Source organism: Corvus brachyrhynchos, unplaced genomic scaffold, assembly GCF_000691975.1.
Source record: "Corvus brachyrhynchos isolate BGI_N302 unplaced genomic scaffold, ASM69197v1 scaffold46, whole genome shotgun sequence".
Taxonomy (NCBI): Eukaryota; Metazoa; Chordata; class Aves; order Passeriformes; family Corvidae; genus Corvus; species Corvus brachyrhynchos.
The window spans coordinates 2,648,245-2,668,224 of record NW_008238838.1 but is presented as its reverse complement, the minus strand read 5'-3'; the positions used below and the strand labels follow the sequence as shown (position 1 = coordinate 2,668,224).

The 19,980-nt window shown below is 52.0% G+C and overlaps 1 protein-coding gene across 1 annotated transcript in view; it reads left to right on the top strand.

Annotated features, from left to right (window-relative positions):
- LOC103618564 (opioid-binding protein/cell adhesion molecule homolog) overlaps positions 1–19,980 on the top strand; it is a gene marked incomplete at its 3' end in the record, with an annotated part of 42,277 nt that overhangs the window by 9,664 nt on the left and 12,633 nt on the right. The window contains exons 3-4 of the mRNA XM_017738355.1: positions 852–861; positions 11,311–11,546. Coding sequence (XP_017593844.1) covers positions 852–861; positions 11,311–11,546 — 246 coding nt within the window. The remainder of the gene's footprint in view (positions 1–851; positions 862–11,310; positions 11,547–19,980) is intronic.

Below are 19,980 nucleotides of genomic sequence, written 5' to 3'. Positions count from 1 at the left end.
CAGGTTTGTTTTCTGCTCCATTTCCTCCCCCAGCCTCCAGATTCCCCCTCCAAGCTCTCTGTTTTCTTCTTCATCATCCCGGCTGGGATAGAACATGACTGCAGCCACAAAGAGCTCAGATCACAGCTGCCCTCAGGGCTTGTTTGCCCACATCACCTGTTGGATCGGGAGTCTGCATGTCCTTGGAAAAATATGTATTTCAGGCCACCGGGGTGCTAATTTGCAAGGCCCATTACTCAAACGAAACATTAAAATGGCCGTCCATAAAGCAGAGCCTTTATCCGTGCCTCCCCCTCGGTCTGTACTCCCCGCGCCAGGTATAGGCTTCCTGTCAAGCCCAAGAGCCAAAAGGAAAGATTTATTGGAAGGTTCCTTGACTCCGACCTGCATTTTAATTACGTTGCCGCCAGCCTGTGCCGAGAATAAACTTGGTGGCTGTTGTGTTACCCTGGCTTCTCGTCTCCGCATGAACGCACCGGAAGAGACGCGGGTTTGCGGTGTCCCCAGTGGGGACCCTCCAGTATTCCCACGTCCTTTCCTCCCCGCTCGCCTGTGCGGATCAGCAGAGTGCTGAAACACTGATCTGCACGTGAGGCTGGGAGGGAAGGATGCAGGGAATGAGTCCTGTGCATCATCATGCCTCAGTGTCCCTTCATGAGGGAGCCCTGTCCGGCCTCCCCCAACCCACTGAGTCTTCAGGGAGGGTGAGTGCAGGCCCTGCCACAGCCACCTCGGTGCTGCCGGGGCAGGAGGCAGCAAGCAGGGCTTGGAGCAGTGCTGGAGCCCAAATTGCTTTTTGGAGAGCTCAATTTCACGCCGGGAGTGGAGCTGTGGCACCGTGGGGAATTGAGGAGCCACGCTTGTCAGGGAGGAGATGCGCTGAACTTTGGAGCTGGCTTGTTTATTTTGTCTGTGTATTTATGAGCAGGGGTGTGTATAAATATTGCTCGCCCGTGCCAGACGATGCTGGTGTCGTGCTTCGTGCGGGTGCAAAGCTTGACCTGGCACTTCCCAGCTGGAATGATGCATATTTATTAGCGAGGCGATGGGTGGGAACGGCTCCCTTGCTCGCTGGCATGGCAGACACCAGCTCAGCAGAACTGGGGTTATTGTTATTAAAATAAATAAAAGCAAAAGCAGCTCGGCCACCACCGCGTCTCCCGTGCTGACTTCACGATGGAGCCAACTTCTCATAGGGGTTCATGAGAAGGTGCTCTTGGGAAGCTCCTGGCTGCATAGGGATTGAATCTGTAAAGTCCAGGTGCCAGAGCACATCCCCTGCCTCAGTTTCCCCATCAATAGCAGTGACATACTGAAGGGATGTAAGTCTCAGCCTGGCAGGGGAGTGCGAAATGCTCCCTTCATTAATAAACACAAAGCGCTTTGATATTTTTAGATGGAAGTGCCACGTATTGTATAATATTACTGTACCTCGTTTGACTTCTTTTTCGATTGCAAGCCCCCTCTTGATCCCGTTACCTGCAGTAACAGTTATCTGGCTATATTTTATCATCTGAATATTTCAATTAAATTACTTTAAGGGGAAAAAAAAAAGCAGCAGCCTAAGCTGAAGTTGGAAATGATCACTGTATCACTCCAACTTCCCTCCATTCCCAGAAGGTTAATTGAAAGGCAGCCATCTTGGTGACGTTTAGACAAATGAGGATAATTATGTGTTCTCCAGCTCTTTGAGAGGTTAATTGCTTAGATGTACGAAGACTTGAAGAACAAAGAAGGAATAAATCAGAAGCAGGACTATGATCTGATAATGTAATTTGGGATATTCACGTGCAACTCAAACAAATAAACCCCCTAATTGCATGCAGTTGTTCGGCCCCGTGGGGTTACCGAGATCAGGTTCCTGGTTCTCAGGGATGCTCGGAGAGGGGGTACCAACAGGACAGGTCTTCATCTGGCTTGTGCCCAGGAGTGTCTGTTGTCATCTCACACTGATGACAACTTCTTTATCTGGCACTGGAGATGACTTCTTCATCTCCATGGAGCTGTCACCTGGCTCCTTAGTGCCTGAAGCATCCAACCCTCATCCCGGCAGAGCAGTGGTGGGTGGAAATCAGATGGGTCAGGGAGGTGCGGGAGCAGCAAGCAAAGGATTTCCTCTGGTGGGTTATTTTATTTTGCCTAATTGCTGGTGAAATTCCTGCAAATTGGCAATTATATTCCTGAGCTGATGGCTCACCCAGGTCGTTTACACATCTCGTGTTTGGCAGGAGCACTTTACGGTGTTCACCATGAAATACGGCTTCACTCTCCAGCGGCAGAATTTCCCTCTTTTTAGAGGTTATTAATTCTGTCTGCAAGGATTTTGCACCTATATCTTGTGGTGGCACAGTTGTGAAGGTACCTGATTTTTTTTCCTTTTAATTCATCCTGGTGGAGCAGTCTGGGTGTTGGTTTGTCTTTGTCCTCTTGGGATGGGATCGGCTGGGCACTGGAAGTGACTTCCAGGTGGGATGGGTGTGGAAGGAGTGAGCTGATCTCCCCTTTGGCTCTCCTTGCCCGCTGGCACCGCAGTGAGTGGCGCAGTGTGGAGCCAAGACCTTGGAAAGCTGGAGCTTTTATGGAAGTCTCAGGGTTGTGTGGAACATCAAGCTGTCCAGCCAGGATCAAATACTGCTTCATCTTCCAGCCATGAGGCTCAGAAAAACGGTGCTGTTTTTCTCCACTGAAAGCTTGAGTGTAAAACATCTTCATCCAGCATCTTCTTTCCTTCTCTGTTCTGTCTCTGGGGAAGTTGGAATTGATTTCAAATGAGCAAATGCCTCCCCACCCCTAACATGTGAGGAGCCATGAGCCTCAGCCTCTGAAGCACTAGCGAGAGGTTTTTACGTCGATCTGTCTGGAATTGCAGTTTAATTCCCTGCGTTTGCTCCCGTATCGTGCATTAAGATACAGCGAGTTTATCCAGCAGTCCAGCTGTTTTGAAGATAATTACTACAGAACTCAACCTGATGTAAAATAATCCTCCTGGGCAAGCAGCCAAGAGCTTGAGACTTATCCTCCAAAGACTGAAACCTCTCCATTACCCTTAAGAGCCACAGAGATAGCGGTGGGCATCTCATGACAAATATATTTTTGGTGGTAATCAACAGCAGGATGTGAGAAGAGATTTGCTTTCCACCCTGACTCTTGGGGAGGGTGGTGTGGCCAGATAGACCGACCAAGAGTGAGGCCCACGTGCAATGGAGACATGGCTGGCTTTCCTTCCAAAGGGCCCTACCTGCTGCTGTTAACCCCAGGAACCCCTTTTGGGGTGATAACACCATCCCCTTGCTGCATTGCCCCCCTGTCCTGCACTGGGGTGGCTTCAGACCAATTTTCCCTCCTTGCAATGCAGGGACAAGTGTCCAATGATTTTGCTCCAGATGCTTCTCTCGCGGTCCAGGTTTTAATCAGCCTGCCAGCATCCTTTCTTCTTTTGCAACTGTGGGATGCTGCCAGAGCCACAGCCGCATCCTCCTGGGTTGAAAGTGTCCCCCTTATCCATCTGAAATGGAGACGGTCACCAGTCCCCTCAGGATGGCTGAATCAGAGTGGTCGGAGCCCCGTGTTGCCGTGCACTAATTACCGCCACAGAACTGCGTGTCCAGCTGTGACAGCCAAAGTTATTCCTCTCTCTCCCTGCCTGGGCAGGTGAATGAAAAAACCTGGCAAAAAAAGCAATGACAAGGAAAAAGCCCAACCCCACAATCCCAGCACAGGCGTGGAGGACTTGAGGTTCTCAACTGCTCAGCTCTGCTAGTGATGATCTCAGTGTTTTCTTTGCTGCTTTTGATGAAGAACACTGGAAATCAGCCGGTTGCAGGTGCTGTATTGTGTGAGATTAGTGCTGATTTAGGCAGGGTGCGGGTGCTGATTGAGCAGGGGGCTCTGCTGATGCCGGCGTGCCAAGGGCAGGGGGATCTCCAGATTGTGTCCCTTAATCAGCACCTTGAAGGGTGCTGATGCCATTGGCAGGTGTCTCTCCCTGGGTTTTTCCCTGCTGAGATGTGGGGCAGGGCTTGGTGTAGGGAGAGGGGGATTTGCCTTTGCTGGTGAGAAAACAGCTCTCTGTGCGTGTTTCCTAGGACAGGTACCGATGCCTTCATGCTAAACGCTGCTGGATGGTGACCATCTTTTTTGGAGAGGAGCTGGGAAGATGTCCCAGCCTTCTTCAAACCACGGGATGGCCCAGGGACCATGAGGAAGTTGGAAATCAGTGCCTGGCTGTGTGAGGGAGAGAGTGTAACCATGACGGTACAATTTTGGGCAAGGAAAGGTGCTTTGCTGCACTTCTTCCAATTTCTGTGGTTTTCCTGGCCTGGCTGCCCCTGCTCGGTGCCTTCATTTTCATCTCTGTCTTTGGGAGATGAGGTGTGGCCGCCAGCATCGACTGACTCTGATGGAAGCATTTACATGCTACCTGCTCTATAAACATTTCCATTGATTTGCTCTATCCAAAGGCCTCCCGCTTTATTTCTTTTGCTGCCACCTCATATTTCGTTATGAAGATTTCTCCTGAGCTAATAACAGCTGTTGGCTGTTGGGGCTTAAGCTGGTGCCTTCTGACCTTCCCTACCACGCGGGGGGAGCATCCCGGCACGTGGACATGGATATTGATGCATTGTTGTGTCAGAAATAAGGGAAAGTCAGGTGGGAGCTGAGAGAAGCGTACCTGAGCACGTGACCTCATCCAGCCCCCCTTCCCCTTGCTGATGATGTTGTCAGGGTGACATGTGTCCCTGCAAGCTGGAAGTAAAAGCAATGAGGAGTGAAAGAAGGGCCTTACGAACTGAAGGGAAAGCCTGGCTCGCTTTAACAGAGCTGACTGTTTCTGGATTTGCTCAATGTGGAGCATTAATTCAGAAAATCCCGTGAATGGCTTTGGGGAGAAGATGTGATCCGTCAGTGGGGGCACCATGCAGCAGCTCACCTTGCTGGGCATCCCTTCCCTCCTCAAATTGCAATTGCTTTCTAAGCTGCCTGCAGCACAGCTCTGCCTGTATCAGCTTTAGGATCACTCTGTGCCTCCTGCAGTGGTCCCAGGTCCACCCCTGACTCCAGGGGGCTCAGACCCCCCTCCCTGAATTAATGTCAGCTCAAGCTTGGCAGCAACCTGGCACCAGGCTCAGCCTTTGCATGCTCTGGGTTGTCACAGAGACCACCCAAAGCCCTGTGAATGCTGGGTGCAGAGCAGACAGTGTTTTGTGTGGCATGGACCCCTCAGGGACTGCATAGTGAGCGTTGTCTTGACTTCTGATGCCTCGCGCAGACGGCTCCCGCCCTCCTCATCATCTTGTTATCATTCTAATGTCTGGGAGCTGCAGTCATGGACCAAAACACCATTAAACTATCTGAAATGGAGCAACTCGACAGCCTCTGCCCTCACAGGCTTATTATCTTTGCAGATGGATATTTTGTATTTAGCGGTGTCTAATGTATCAATTTGGGCTTTGATTTTTCACTGGGAGCAGCTTCTATTCTGGTGCCTGGTGGTGGGCAAACTGCCACTGCAGGGGAACCACCAGGGACAAACCCTCCCTGGCAAGCCCCGAGCCTCTGGAGAGGGCAGAAGGGTCCCATAGCCCTCAGAGGGCTTTGGGGAGGGGATTGTTGGCAGGGAACAGGTTTTCCAGTGGTCTGGAGTGTGTTTGAACAGCACTGGGAGGGCTTGGGGAATTGGAGCAGTAGCAATGGGGCCAGGCAATTAATTAAACTTGCAGAGAGTGAGAGCTGGTGGCGAGTGGCTTTGCAGGAGGCAGTGGCTGAGTGGTGTACAGTGGGGAGGGAGGAATGTTATGGAGAAAAGAAGAAATGTTTAGGCTGGCCAAGCTCTTGTACATCCCACGCTCCTTGTTTTCCCACAGCGGGCATGGGTGTGGTTATGGATTGGGACTTGCTGAGTGGTTGGTGAGAGCTGGATGGGAGCTGGCCATGCTGGGTGATGCTGTATGGTGCATCCCAAGTGCCCTCTGTCCTCGGGGTGCTGGGATGGTGTGGGGATGGCATGGAGCTGTGCCCTCTGTCCTCAGGGTGCTGGGATGGCGTGGAGCTGTGTCCTCTGTCCTCGGGGTGCTGGGATGGTGTGGAGATGGCGTGGAGCTGTGTCCTCTGTCCTCAGGGTGTTGGGATGGCGTGGAGCTGTGCCCTCTGTCCTCGGGGTGCTGGTATGGTGTGGGGATGGCATGGAGCTGTGCCCTCCATCCTCAGGGTGCTGGGATAGTGTGGAGCTGTGCCTCCATCCTTGGGGTGCTGGGATGGTGTGGGGATGGCATGGACCTGTGCCTCCATCCTCGGGGTGCTGGGATGGTGTGGGGACGGCATGGAGCTGTGTCCTCTGTCCTCAGGCTGCTGGGATGGTGTGGAAACGGTGTGGAGCTGTGCACTCCACATCCAGGCACCAGGATGAATGGGAGAGAGGGGGAGAAGGGACACTGTGGGTGCCTCAGAGAGGAGACAGAGTGCCAGTGGACAGGATCATGACTAAAGACAAAGTGCCTCGTGCCCTCCACCCCCAGAATAAATAACATGGATGGCAGTCACGGAAGCCCAGGTGGGGCAGTCCTGCCCTTGGGAACTGCCGTGTGAGACCCGCCGTCACACAGCGCAGATGCCATTGTTCCTGCAGATAATGTGGCGGGTTACATTGTTGGGAGAGGATTAGAGGAGCTGCTGTGTTTTGAAGGCCTGCTTCTCATTTGTATCTTGAACGAAGTGGGAGCACAGCCAGGTTCTGTTCTTTTGTGTTTACTTCTGAGGAAATGTGTTTATTTCCGATGATTACAAATAAATCTCCTCTGCCTTTGCTCCAGCCTCCCAGAATAAAAAACATCCGGCGCCCCTTAACTGTGGAGCTGGGGCTAATATTGGAAGTGAAGGAGAAATCCCATTAGGCATCTCTGGCAAATGTGATTAACAATTTCTTCTCAAAGACAAGGGTGTTCATTCTGCCCCTGTGACAGGTATTTTTGGTTGGAGGCTTCCCAGGGTGAAGCATCACCCGGTCGCTGTCGAGGGGCTTCGCTCCCGATCCGGGTGAGCTATTTTAGCCACTGAAATCTGGGTCAGCCGGCAAGTTTGCAACTGGTTTTGGCATCTCCATTTGTCATCCTGACGAGACATGTTACCTACAGGAGAGAGAAGCAATTTGGGGTTGAAGGGCCATAGAGGAGTTTAAAAGTTGAGCACTGTTGGTTTGAACAAGGAAACAGGAGGAGTTTGAATCCTAGAATCACCAAATATCCTCGGCTGGAAGGGACACACAAGGATCATTAAGTCCATGTCCTGGCTCTGCACCGGACAGCCCCAAAAATCCTACCATGTGTCCAAAAGGGTTTGTACAACAAATTTGGGTTGATCCATTCCCCCAGCCTCTCAGCACGGACAGGGACCGGTGGTCTTGGCTCTTCAGGTACAAACACGTCCCCTGGATGTCTCAGGAAGTGCATCAACATTTTGGGCTCCCATGCCTCCCATTCCTCAGAATATTTTGCACCCATGGAGAGGGTTTTGCAAGACTTCTTTTATGCTTCCAACTCTTTGTGTGTTATTTATCCCTCCAAATTACTGCCAGAAAACTTGTGCTGACCCTGGACGCAGTATTTTCTTCACCATGGGGAAGGTGTTGAGGGCAGCCCCAGGCTTCTCCCTCGTGTTCAGCCAAGTCAGCAGTGCAGGAGAGGTCTGTGATGTGGCAGGGGATGAAGGTGGAGGGTGTTACGGCTCATCCCACACGTAGGAGAGGCACTGTCAGTGTCATTGATAGGGCTGGGAAGGAGCCTGCTGTGGGAGAGATGTGGGGTGTCTCTTAATAGGTGCAGGAGGAGGGAGACGGTCACTGTGTGCCAGTGAACACAAAGAGCACGTCAGCGGAGTTATCTGTATTGTTGACACTAAGTGAAATAATTCCACGGCAAACTTCAAAATTAGCATTTAAGAATGAGGAATAGGGGCAATTAAAGGGGAAGCAGCGCAGCATCGGTGCCCCCAGCTCCCACCCTCATGCATCTTCTCATGCTGCCGTGTTCAGGTTCATCACCCTCGTCTCTGGTGGAGCGCTGGGATCCCTACAGCAGCTCTTGTCCTCCCGCAGAGTGAGGGGATCAATGTGGGTCTCAGGGGATGAAGCCTTCGAAAGCCCACATGTATCATTGTGAGTGCTGTGGGGGCCGGAGCTCCAGCAAAACCCAGCATCCAAAGCTCCCCAGCCACTCTGACAGAGAGCAACAGTGGTTGGAGGCAGCTGAAGGGTTGCAGATGGTGAAAAGTCTCTGCTCAAAGGCAATGAGGGTGTGAGTGGGATGCAGAGATGGAGGAGCTGATGGGACGGGTCACGTTGCACAAAGAAGGGATGCGTGGGGTAGCTGGGATGCAACGTGCACTGCGGGCTGATGATATCATTCTCGAGATATTCCCTCTGCCTTGCTGATGGGCTTTCTCCAGGTGAACAGCAGAGCCAGGATGAGTTTATTTCCCTCCCACGTGACAGGTTCTTTATTGTCTTTTGTCCCTTCTGGACTCGTAAGGCAGTTTCTGGAGATGGATACGGTGCCTTCAGGAAACTGTTAATGGGAGTTTGTCTTTGGTTTTAATTAGATCCCTTCAAGGGAAAACCTCCTGGCCTGCTTTATTATCCAGCTTTGTCAGAGCTTGTCTGCTTTATCTAAACACTTTGCAGAAGTCTCTTTACCTGTTTGCTTACTGGAGACATTATCATAATCCTGGTCAATTGGAAATGGGGAGCAAAGACAGCTCAGCAGACAAGTGAGCGCCGTCAGCTTAGCAGCTAATGGAGATCGCTTTCCCAGACAGGTAAAGAAGCTGATGAGGTGCTCCTTGTGCCAGGATATCTGTCGGTATTCTCTTTGTAGTGCCAATTGCCAGGGCATGGGAAAACTGGCAGTGGGAAGGTGAGATCAGCAGAGAAGGTGCCCCCAGGAATGCCATGTGTTCTGTGCCAGCTGGTGGATGGGCTTTTCTGCTGGTGGTGGTTCTGACACGTTCCCAGGAGGTGCAGGAGGGCTGGTTTTTTGCAGGAGGGTTGTCTGGTCATCTGTAGCTGCAGGGGATAGTCTGGGCTCCGGTGGATAGGAGCATGATGCTGCACAAAGCCGAAGGCACTTGGTCCTAAATTAGCTGTTGAGTGGCAGCAACTGAAGAGTGAGCTGGAGGGATGGGAAGGAGGAGCCTTTGCCTCCTTGCTCTTGCCATGGGTTTGTTACAGAGATCTCCAAGCTGCTGCTGCCTGCTTGTTCCAAGTGGTTTTGAGGGCAGTACCTGTCACCAGCACCACGGACAAGAGAGGGTGATGCTGTCCTTGCCCTCCCTCCTGTGAGCGTGTCCACCTGGGACATCCCTGAGTGCTTGTGCGGGTGCAGCTCTGAGATGTAAATGTGAGCTGTAAATGCAGAATGAACCACCCCAGTTCTCAGGTATCCTGCACTGGCCCCAGACCTCCTTGGGAAGGATATTCCACATGTGCCAGCCGAAGCTGGGCAGCAACAGCCAAACGTACTCAGCGGTGGCACGAGCGTCTCACCCCTGTCACTTCAAACCCGAGTCCTTGTGCTTCACCCCTAATGAGGGGACCCGAGAGTGCCTTGCAGGGCTGTAGTCTGGATATTTATATGAGCGCAGACATGCAAGTTGTCTGTTTTACATATTGCTGCCCTGATTTTTCAGTGCACGCAATGAATAATTTACAGAAGCCGTGTGTAAGTATCTCTTTATTATTCATTATAATGAAGTGAGACAGCAGTAATAGTCCACTAGACTGGAATCCCCCAGGGCCGAACTTAACTCGGCTGTGCTTAGCTCTCCCCCAGTTAATTTGAAGGAAGAGAGGGCTTGGCTTCCCGACAAGGACGATGCCGTCTGCCGGCACAAGGCTGCCTTGGTCCGGCAGAGCCGAGCTGGCGCCGGGGCATGTCTGACACCGAGCAGGCTCCCGGCGTGCTGGCAGTGCCGCGGCGGGCGTGGAGGGCCATCCGTCTTTCCCAGCGTCCGTACGTGATGTGGCTGGCAGAGACGTACAGCTCCTGCAAGGGGAAAATTACTTGTTTGCAGGAGAATATATGGCACGTTCCTCTGAACCGAGCACCCGGGGGGACCCTCAAACATGCCAAGTATCGCCCCTTCCCTGCGCCCGATTAATAATCTCGATCGAGGTGACGCTCTGCAATCTCAGCAAGGGAGGCATATAACACCCCCGGAGCCTGGGCAGGAGAGGTGCTGTGATGGGGATGAGGACAGGAACAGCCTCCCAGCCCCTGTCTGAATTTACAGGCATGTGGAGAGGGACTCGCACGAGTTTCTTGATTGACTGTAGGTGCCTTTTCCTACAGTCCTGGCTGCACAAAGCTGTGGCAGCTCTGCCACTGCCAGCACTAGCTCACGTCTAGCTTGATTTTCCCGTTATTTTTTTCATGCCAAGTAAAAGCTTCCCTAGCCTGGTCCTCAGGTGGCAAAGGTGGAACTCCCAAGAGATACTGGGCTCTTAATTTAACCAAACACTCAGAGCTTTTGCTGCAGATGCCATGGTGGCAGCAGAGAAGGCCACAAGTAAATAGATGGAGAAGAAGCTATCAAGCAGAATGAAAAAGCCATGTTTTCCAGGAACATTTTAATTCCCTTCCCCCCCATCCCATTCTTTGCCAAGTGTAACTCAGCGCCGTGGACCGGAGCTGCTGAGCTCCTGCGTGTCTCAGAGCGGGGAGGGTGGGAGCCAGGCAGGAAATAAATAATGGAAACGACCGCGTTGTGTTTTCAAGGCACTTGTAGGATTTACAGCTGCTTATCCAAATGTTCCCTTGCCTTCCCCGTGTGCTGGCTTGGCCGTCTCCAGCTGTTTCTCTTCTTCCCCTCTCCCCGTGCATGTGCCATGGCCCCTGTCCCTGGCAGTGGGGGTGTTTATCACCCCGGGGATGGCTTGAGGGCTGTACAGACAAGCTGAACTGTCAGCACATTTTACAGCTTCATCTGGAATTCTCAGTGCACAGCGAAGGCGAGGGGGGCTGTGGAGGTGCGTGAGAAGGGTGATAGAGATGGTCTGGCTGGCTTGCAGAGTCAAACAATGGGAATTTTGTCTGTGGCTCCCCAGCTGTGTGTAAAAGGAAAAGAGAGGTTTTATTTCAGGAGAACCCACTGTATGAAATCTCACGTGATGGGGGGATGTGGAAACAGGGAAGCACAGCACCATCTCCATGCTGGCAGTGTTGGGCAGCCACACTCCCATCCTGCTCCCATCCCCTTTTGGGACCCAGGATGCTCTCTGTGTGTCCCATTCCAGGTGTTTGACCCTCTGTGTGTCCCCTCCAGGTGTACTGTGGATGACCGGGTCACGCGGGTAGCGTGGCTGACCCGCAGCACCATCCTGTATGCCGGCAATGACAAGTGGTCTATAGACAACCGCGTGGTCATCCTGTCCAACACCAAAACCCAGTACAGCATCAAGATACACAACGTGGACATATATGATGAGGGCCCCTACACCTGCTCCGTGCAGACAGACAATCACCCCAAGACCTCACGCGTCCATCTCATTGTGCAAGGTAGGTCTGAACGTGCCTCGTGCTGTTGCTGGATGGTTTGATCTGGAAGGCTGCCTGGACTTGGGAAGGGTTTGGAGACCCTCTTGGTAGTGGAGTTGGAGCCAGCATTAGTTGCTTCAGGCATTGCAGGGCATGGTGTGGACAAGTGCCCACCATGCCAGGGAGGAGATGAACGGGCATTGTCTCAGCCTCACTGTGCTGTACAGTCATCACATGGGGCAGAGGACACCTGAGAACTGACAGTGGGGCTGCTGATCTCTTCCTTATTCCCCCTTTGCCTGTCCCTGCTGTGAACTGGACCTGTCTCCACAGCTTGGAACCATGTTGCTCAGCTTGGTCCGTCAGGGGTTTGTTAGGAAGGTTCTTCAGAAGAGCCAAAAGCAGCATGCTGCCAGGCACAGAGGAGAAGCAGATCCCAACAGCACAGGGTCCATGGTTTTGGGGGAGAGGTCAAAGTCACTGTGTGGCCATGAAGGACTTTTGGCACCGGGCTTCACAGGCAAGTGTATCAATATAGCAGATGCTGTTGGGTTGCAAAGCAGCATCTTGAGGATGTTCTGATGAGGGGGTGCAGGTGCTGGCAGATCAGAGGGGCCAGTAGCACTCAGATAGATGCTGCCTCCAGATTCTTGTGGCTTTGCACCAGCTACTGGCTTTTGTCCGGTCTCTAGATTAATTTTTCAGAGTTAGTGTTAGTTCAGGTTAGATAAAGATAATGAAAGTTTCCTAATCCTCTTAAAGAAGATTTATTTGGCTGAGTAGAAAGCTCTCGGAATACAATAAAGCGTGTATAAAACCAGGACCTAATCTTTCCTTTAATTTCAAACAGCTGATGGGTATTGATTTTGCAATGAGCAAATCTGAAAACTTTCTCAGCCTCGCCATGTCTCCGAGAAGCCCCCAACAGAGTTATGCATGTATTTATGTACCCTTCTCATTGGCAGGAGGCAGGGGTTGATTGTGGTCACCTATCCAACAGGTTTTCCTGCCTGGTGGCTGTGGGAGTGTGTTGGGAAACCTTGGATTGTGTGCACCAGGCTGTGGGGAAGAAGGGGAGTGTTCACCTCGGGAAGAGGGGAGTGGAGATCACTGGAAGCATCCCTCCATCCCCTTTTTCGGAGCTGTCCCTCTCCCCCTTTTGAGTTGTATGCGAGCTGTCCATCTGTGAGCTTTAATCTGTTTATCCTGTCTGCTCTCTAATCGTGCTAATCCATCCAGTCAACACCGGTGAAGTATCTGAGTGCTTTGCACCTAATGAAGTCAGGTGAATGACGGCGATGCTCAGCACCCGCCGCCCTCACCCCTTTTTCAGGGTGATGCAGGCACTTGCCAGGCTTGGGCAGGTGAAGGTGAGAGAGAGTTTGTGTCCAGAGTGACTGTCCGGTGGTGAGGCATTCCTAACTGTGCTGGGGAAAGTTTTTTTCCTGGTGTGAACAAGTCCTGTTGAATTGCTCCCACCGCAGCGATGACTCTGGTTCTCAGCAGTGTCGCTTCTCCACAGCTGGAGGGAAGCCTGAGAGGAACTGGGGGTGCAGGCACAGGTCAAGTGGTCTGTGCTGAGCAGAGTCTGTACTTCCCTTCCAATCTGTTCAGCTCAAACCACACGGTTTGCCTAAGCTGGGTTGCTGAGAAAATCCATCTGTAGGTGCCTTTGATGGTGGTGATGAGAGAGGCAAATCCTCCTGTGCTCTGTTCCTGGTCCAGCCTGAGGAAGAGAAGGTTGTATGGAGCCTTCCAGTATCTGAAGGAGCCTAAAAGGAAGTCAGAGAAGGACCCTTCATCAGGAGCTGTAGTTAAAAGGAGTAATGGGTTCAAACTGAAAGGGGAAATTTAGGCTTGATGTAAAGAAGAAATTCCTCCCTGTGAGGGTGCTGAGGGCCTGGCACAGGGTGCCCAGAGAAGATGTGGATGCCTCATCCCTGGAAGTGTTCAAGGTCAGGTTGGATAGGGTTTGGAGCAACCTGGCCTAGTGGAAGGTGTCCCTGCCCATGGCAGGGTGTTGGAACAAGATGAGCTTTAAGGTCACTTCTAACCCAAGCCATTCTACCATTCAGCTCCACTGCAGTTCCTTGGTGGCTAAATTGTGGTTTCTGTGGTGGTGAATCACAGTCCTTAGCTCAGAGCTGAAAGGAAAGGAGGGATTTTCCAAAGATGGATTTTGTTCTGGCTCTTACTGCAAGCAGAGCACACACTTTACAGGGATGGGAGCAAAGCCCTGTTTCTGGCCTCGGAAATGAAGTTTAGGTCTGTCCTCTGTTTGTTGCCCTCACTGTGCCAGCGGGATGACAAACAAGCAGTAATGACCAGTTAGCAGCTATATTCAAGTCAATTAATTTCTATTTGTATTTTGCAAAACTATAAGTTGGCCGGAGAGAGTATTGATTCTTTGTTCCCGTGTTCATTTGGGTTTTAATTGTGCTACTGCAGGGCCTGGCCTTCCCTCCCAGCAACCCAGCAATAAATCTGCCAGGGAATCGCCGTCAACAGTAAATGTGTCTCTTAGTAGCACTATTAATATGTCTCTTGCATTGGTTCATTGCAAGAGCTGTTAACAGGGTTTATAAGAGCGTAGATGGCAGGAAGCCAGAGGGTTTTTTTCGTCTCCCTTTTCCTCTTTTTGTCAGGAGCTGCCTCGTGATGAAGGGATGGATGCTTTCAGAGACATGCATGATGCTTTTGGCACGCTGGTGTGTTCTGGGGAGAATTCGGGATGCAGAGAGAACAGGCATTTAAGCTCATATAAGTAGGAGATGAACCACCTCATCCTCCTCTTGTCATAAAGGCTGGAGTGGAGCTGAAGGGGGGTGGACCTTGGTGAGCCCTCCTGCCTCTCTGGGGTGAGCACTGTGAAGGCCACTTCTCAAAAGGGGGAGAGGGAGCGAGAGCTCCTGGGAGGTGCAGGCTTGCAAGGAGGAGCTGGGAGACCTTAATGGCATCGTGCTGCAGGATGGTTTTGGTGTGAGGAGTGTGTTAGACTGTAGGCAGGATGCAGCCCTGCCTTCATGGCTTGGGCTGCTTCAGGGTGTACTTCAGTCTGAAACATGGAGCTCAGGGTCAGTGTTTTGGTGGAGGCTGTGAGCTTGGGATCCCATCTGGTGGAGATTTTGGTGGTAAACCTTGGTACTGGGCCATCCTTACCTAACAGATGGATTTGGTATTCCTCAGGTGTCCTCTGTTTCTGATTCATTTAGAGGACCCTTCCCTGTACTGCCTAATCCTACTCGCCACAGATTTTCACTGAAGCCTGTCCCAGCGGTTGGCATTGTTACTGTTGTTTCTGGTTGGCACAATCCATTTCCCATCTTGGTGTTCGCTGCTTTCCTTGTCCAGGTTTGGAAGGACCATGGCCTTCATTTACAGGGTGTTGTTGCGTGGTGTGTTATTCAAATGCACCTAAGGATGCTGTCCTGGAGCTGGTCCTGTGTCTCACCCACTGCCTCTCAAAGCAGACCTAGCTTCTCAGTGAGTGTTTCAAAACCAAACAGAGTCTTTTATTTTTCCCTCGTGATAACAACTGGCTCCTTAAGGCTTTCAAATGGCCACCCCTCCCCCACAAGCCATCCCCATTGAGATCTTTTTCTTAAAAGGGAAAAGACTGGATGAAAAGGAGCAACCAGGCCCCTATCTCAACCTTCCTTTCTCCCTGAAGAGGCAGAGGATGGGCAGGAGAGTGAAAATGGCCAAATGTAGGCGATGCAGGGGCAATGTGGCAGTGAATTCAAAGCCAAAGCAGCCCATCGAAAATCTGGAAGGAATAGCAAAGATTGAAGAAGGGAGCAACTGGAAGGGGAATAAAAACAAAAAAAAAGGATGAGAAGAAAAGCCCAGAGACCCTGAAACAAAGGAAAGAGAGAAGGAAATGTGCGCACACAGAAAAGCACCAGAGCATCAAAAGGGCAGGAGGCAGCAAAGGGGAGAAATGAAAGAGCAATGAAGGAGTGAGGGCAGGGAGAGGAGGAAGGCCTGGAAGGAGGAAGAGTTGGACTGGCAGGCAGAAAACAGCACACACTGCCCAGACAGGAGCGACCGCTGTCCCTAAAGTGCCTGCCATGATGTGCTGCCCCGAAATCCGGATGGGAAAACGGGAAAGGGACAGGATGGGGTACACCCAGACAGCATCCTCAGGCTCCCATTCTCAAAGCTGCTTGAAACTGGTGAAAAGGAGCCATCAGGATGTGCCACAGGGACCAGCAGCATCAGATGATTAATTACTGCAAAAAAACAAAACTGGGGAAGAGGAGGAAGAACTGGCGAAGTTGTTTCCCCATTATACTTCCAAACAGAAAGAACGTTTTAGCTTGCGCACAAATAGCTCCCTGGGAAGCACTCTCACTTCCTAATTGTTCATAAATTTACTGACAGGTGGTTACACAGTAGGTATAACACTGTGAGTTTCGGTTTTTATTGCTTTCCCTGTCTCAGTGTGAAAACTTGGAGGAAAAGGATGCGCTGCGAGCAGTCGGGTGAGTCCGCCTGGCAAAGGGTGCTCGGTGCCTCTATTTCATTTTTGACGTGTTCCATCCCATAAAAGGATGCCACAGAGAGTGTTTTACTGGGGGAAGGCTGTGAAAAGAGGGTGTTCAAGACACAGCAAAAGGAAAGGGAAAATATTCCCAAAATGCAGTGCCTGTAGAAAAAGTGAGGCCATGACACGCCGCTCGCTGGGCAGGGAAATTTGACAAAAATCATTTTGTAGACCAAACTGTAGCTTTTAGAAGTGTTTAATCCATTATCTCAATAAAATCACCTCTGATGAGCCTCTCAGACTGGGCTGCCACCAGGAAGGTTAGATCAGAGATGATCGTCATCGTTGCTGAGAAGCCACCGATGTCACCTCATTGCCCCAGTCACCTCCCCCGTGGGAACACTGAGGTGCATTTGCACTGGGTTACTTTGTGTGTCCTTGCAGGTGTCTCCTGCACCCCAAAAGCAGTGAGCTGGAGAGAGGGAAAACATCCATTTCCATCTGCCAGCCAGGAGCTGGCTCTCAGGGGCCCTGTTTAAGGACATCAGCCCCAAACAGGAGCTGTTCTAGGGAAGGTCTCGTATTGCTGGTGCCTTCAGCAGACACACACGGACTGGAGGAGGCCCCGGTGCCACCCCGCTGTGCTTCTCATCAGCAAAGGAGATGGAAAGCACAGGCAAAATGTGAGCTTTCAGCATATTTGCCTCCTTTGTGCTGACTTTCTGTACGCTAATGAGACCTTGCACGGTGACACCTCTGACAGCCCCATCCTGCCTGTGCCGGGGAGGCTTGTGCAGAGCTGGAGATGCCTGGGGCTATAGGCAGCTGGGGTGCTGTGAAGGGAGGCAGTGTCATCTCCTGCAGGCATCCGACCCCTGCTAGGGTGACAGTCCCCCTCCCTGCCGGTGACAGCATCACCTGTCATAGGACACAGCTGGACACTGCAGCTGGAGAGCTGAGGGAGCTGCATGAACACTGCACCTCCCCAAAATCGGAGGTGTGTGAGAGGGGATGGAAAGCAAGGTGCCAGGGCAGCACCACAACGTTCTGTAGGTGTGACGGTGTCCAGGGAGGCTTCAGAACTCTGAAGATGAGCTGTCCCTCTCTACTGTCCCTATGGGGACCTGTCCCCCAAGTCAAGGTGGGCAAGTGGCTGTTGCCTGGCGGTTTGAGGAGCCCAGAGGTATCCATCCGTCATCTCCCCTTACCAGCAGTGTAGGAAGAGGTCTCTTTTAATGGATTAGGAGCTAATGATGTGGAGGAGGGACATCAGTTGCATGTGTCAGCTGCAGTGCTCATGCAGGCTCTCTGCTCCGAGGCGTGCAGCAGTAATGATCTGGCAGCTAAAAATAATCCAGGGCCATGGCAGCGAGTGCCTCCGGTAGGGATCGGCGCTCTGGAGCGGCCGGGGGATGAGTCAGCCTGCACGCGGTCATGTGCGTCAGCGGTGTGTGTAGTCACTGATCACGCAGCGATTCCCGAGGTGCTGTTTCTTCCCGCACGGTTTAGTAGGGAAGGGGCGTCCCCACCGGCAGTGACCATCCCTCCTCACGCTTGAGTGTCCAGTAGTGGCTCACCAGGTTCGAGCTTTCCCTTTGCTTTTGTCCCCAGATGGGACAACAAGTGCAAAGCCATCACTGGTGCCCAGAGCAGATGGCGGGATGGAGCATACTGGGGAGAGTCCCACAGATACCCCGAGTATTGCACGTAGCATCACAGAACACAGTAGCGTCACCAAGGTGTGATCCACGGCCAGCCCCACAGGGCCCAGTCTGGGAAGGGAGGGCAGGGATGGCACCTCACAGTTCCCATGGGTGGTGGCAGACACTGGCATGAGCCCAGACCCCACGGAGAGCGTGGATGGGCTCATCAGGCAGTTCAGGTCTCGAGTGGTAAAGGAAGGAGATAAATCACAGGCTTATTGTTATTGAATTTAGTGGCATCGCTTTCACATTCAATTTCTCTCGCCAGCTTTCCGAACAAACAAGAAATTACAGTGCAAATGTATTTTTTGGCTTACCAAACCTTATGCATTAACTTCCCTGTGATTAATATTACGCAGGGTTGACGAAATCCTCTGTGTGCTGCTCGTCGCTCCGGTGAGACCGCAGCGCTCATCGCTTCCCCAGGATTTATTCTGTATTCAATTTGCTTGTAGTTGTAGACTTCTACGAGGAAGGACTATGGATAAAAGGGGATAGAGATGGTGTTCTGCCCTATTTTTCTGACTGCAGCTGTGTAGGGCAGAGGGAGAGAACTGTAGAGAACCAGAGGTAATTCAGGGAAAGGATGCTGTCACCAGGTAAAGGACTAGGAACAACACCTGCAGTCATGCTGGAGGGCCACAAGGCATTAGCAGGGCTGCCTGACCTTGGAGGGGGGGGCCAAGAGGGATCTATGGGGCATGGGAGAGCCTTTGGACTCCACGCCCAGCACTGATCCCAAGCTGTCACCACCTTGAGACACGGCAGCTTTGGTGGGTTGTCCTTGTCAGGGCAGCCATGCCTTGGCCATCCCTGTCCCATGATATTGACAGGGCGTGGCTGCAGATTGGTTTTATCCACACAGTCATGTTTGTCACCAAACTCGCCCTTCCTGCATCCCTAAGCGGCCCCAGTTTCCACCCACTCCTCCCATAGGATTAAATCCTCCCATGGCAAAGCCAGTGTGTCCTTGAGATGCCATCCTTGACAGCCCAGTCAGTGGGATCTATAAAAATGTAATCAAGGTCCTTCGATGTCCTTCTCCAAGTCCTGGTAACCTCGTAGGCAACGATCGCAGTCACGGGTATCGAGCTGCCCAGTGGGGTCCCTGTGCTGTCCATGGGTGTCCCTCCACTGCCCTGCCAGCTCACAGGGACATCCCTGATTGGATTAGGGCAGGCAGTGGAAGCACAGCCGTGCTTCCCTGGCCTCTGGATGTTCGGGAAATGCAGTTCCTCACTGTGAGACCTGCTGGCATGTCTGTGTCAGCATCCTTTGCTAAGGGAAGGGCTTTCAGGCTGATGTGTGGTTTTGTGTGGCTTGGGGTTTTCCGAATGGGAGCACTGGGGCTGTAGTGGTTATGGGTAGTGGTAATTTTTTCCACTGGAATGGAAGTATTTCTGTGCCCAGGAGAGGGACAGGCTCACATCTGTGCGCAGAGCACCAGTTTCTGCATCTCAATTTGTACTTGTGGTTTGGGACTCAGGGGACAGGAAAGGGATGTCAGCCTTGAACTGGAGGTGGCTGGGAGGGTGAAGATAGAACTACGACCATAATTCTGCTGATGCTCTGCATCACACGCCATTGCTCTAGTCCAGCTCCACAGCACCTGTAGGCAAGAGCACGCAAGGAGGAGACAGCCTGCCATCTGGAGCAGGGGTGGCATCCCAAGGTCTCAGCATCCACTAATGATGCTGCTGTCATCTCAGACCAAAGCTGCTCACGAGGAGGGCTGGTTTGCAAGCTCATGAGCAGATGAACAATGCCCAGCTGTGGGAAGCCTTGTCCTGGATGTTCCAGTAGTTTTCAGATGTTCCTGGTACCAGTTTGAGGTGCTGTTATTGGAGGGGAGAGGTGCAAGGATTCTGGTAATAGGGGTTGGTGTCATCTTGTCTGAGTGAGGAAGGGCCATTCGCAGCCTTCCTGCAGCTCATTGTGGCTGCTCTGTCGGAGTTGGCCGGCTCTGCTCCGAGCGTTAACTACATTTTCTAGCAGTTGCCGGCACACACTTTTCATTTTTGGATTGCTGCTTTCCCCTGAAGGACTCAGACAATCTCCCCCTGCTATAACAGACTGTACTTCTATATTAATGTGTCAAGTTGCTGGGAAATTTACTGCTTTGCAGAACCCATAGGGCTGCAGAGCCCGCGCCGCATCTTTGCCATGGCTCCATCCTGCTGTGCCGCCTCTGCCGCGCCAGCAGGGAGGAGAACCTCCCTGGGGGTGTGAGAAGAGCTTCCTCGGGGGTGTGAGCAGAGCCAGGCAG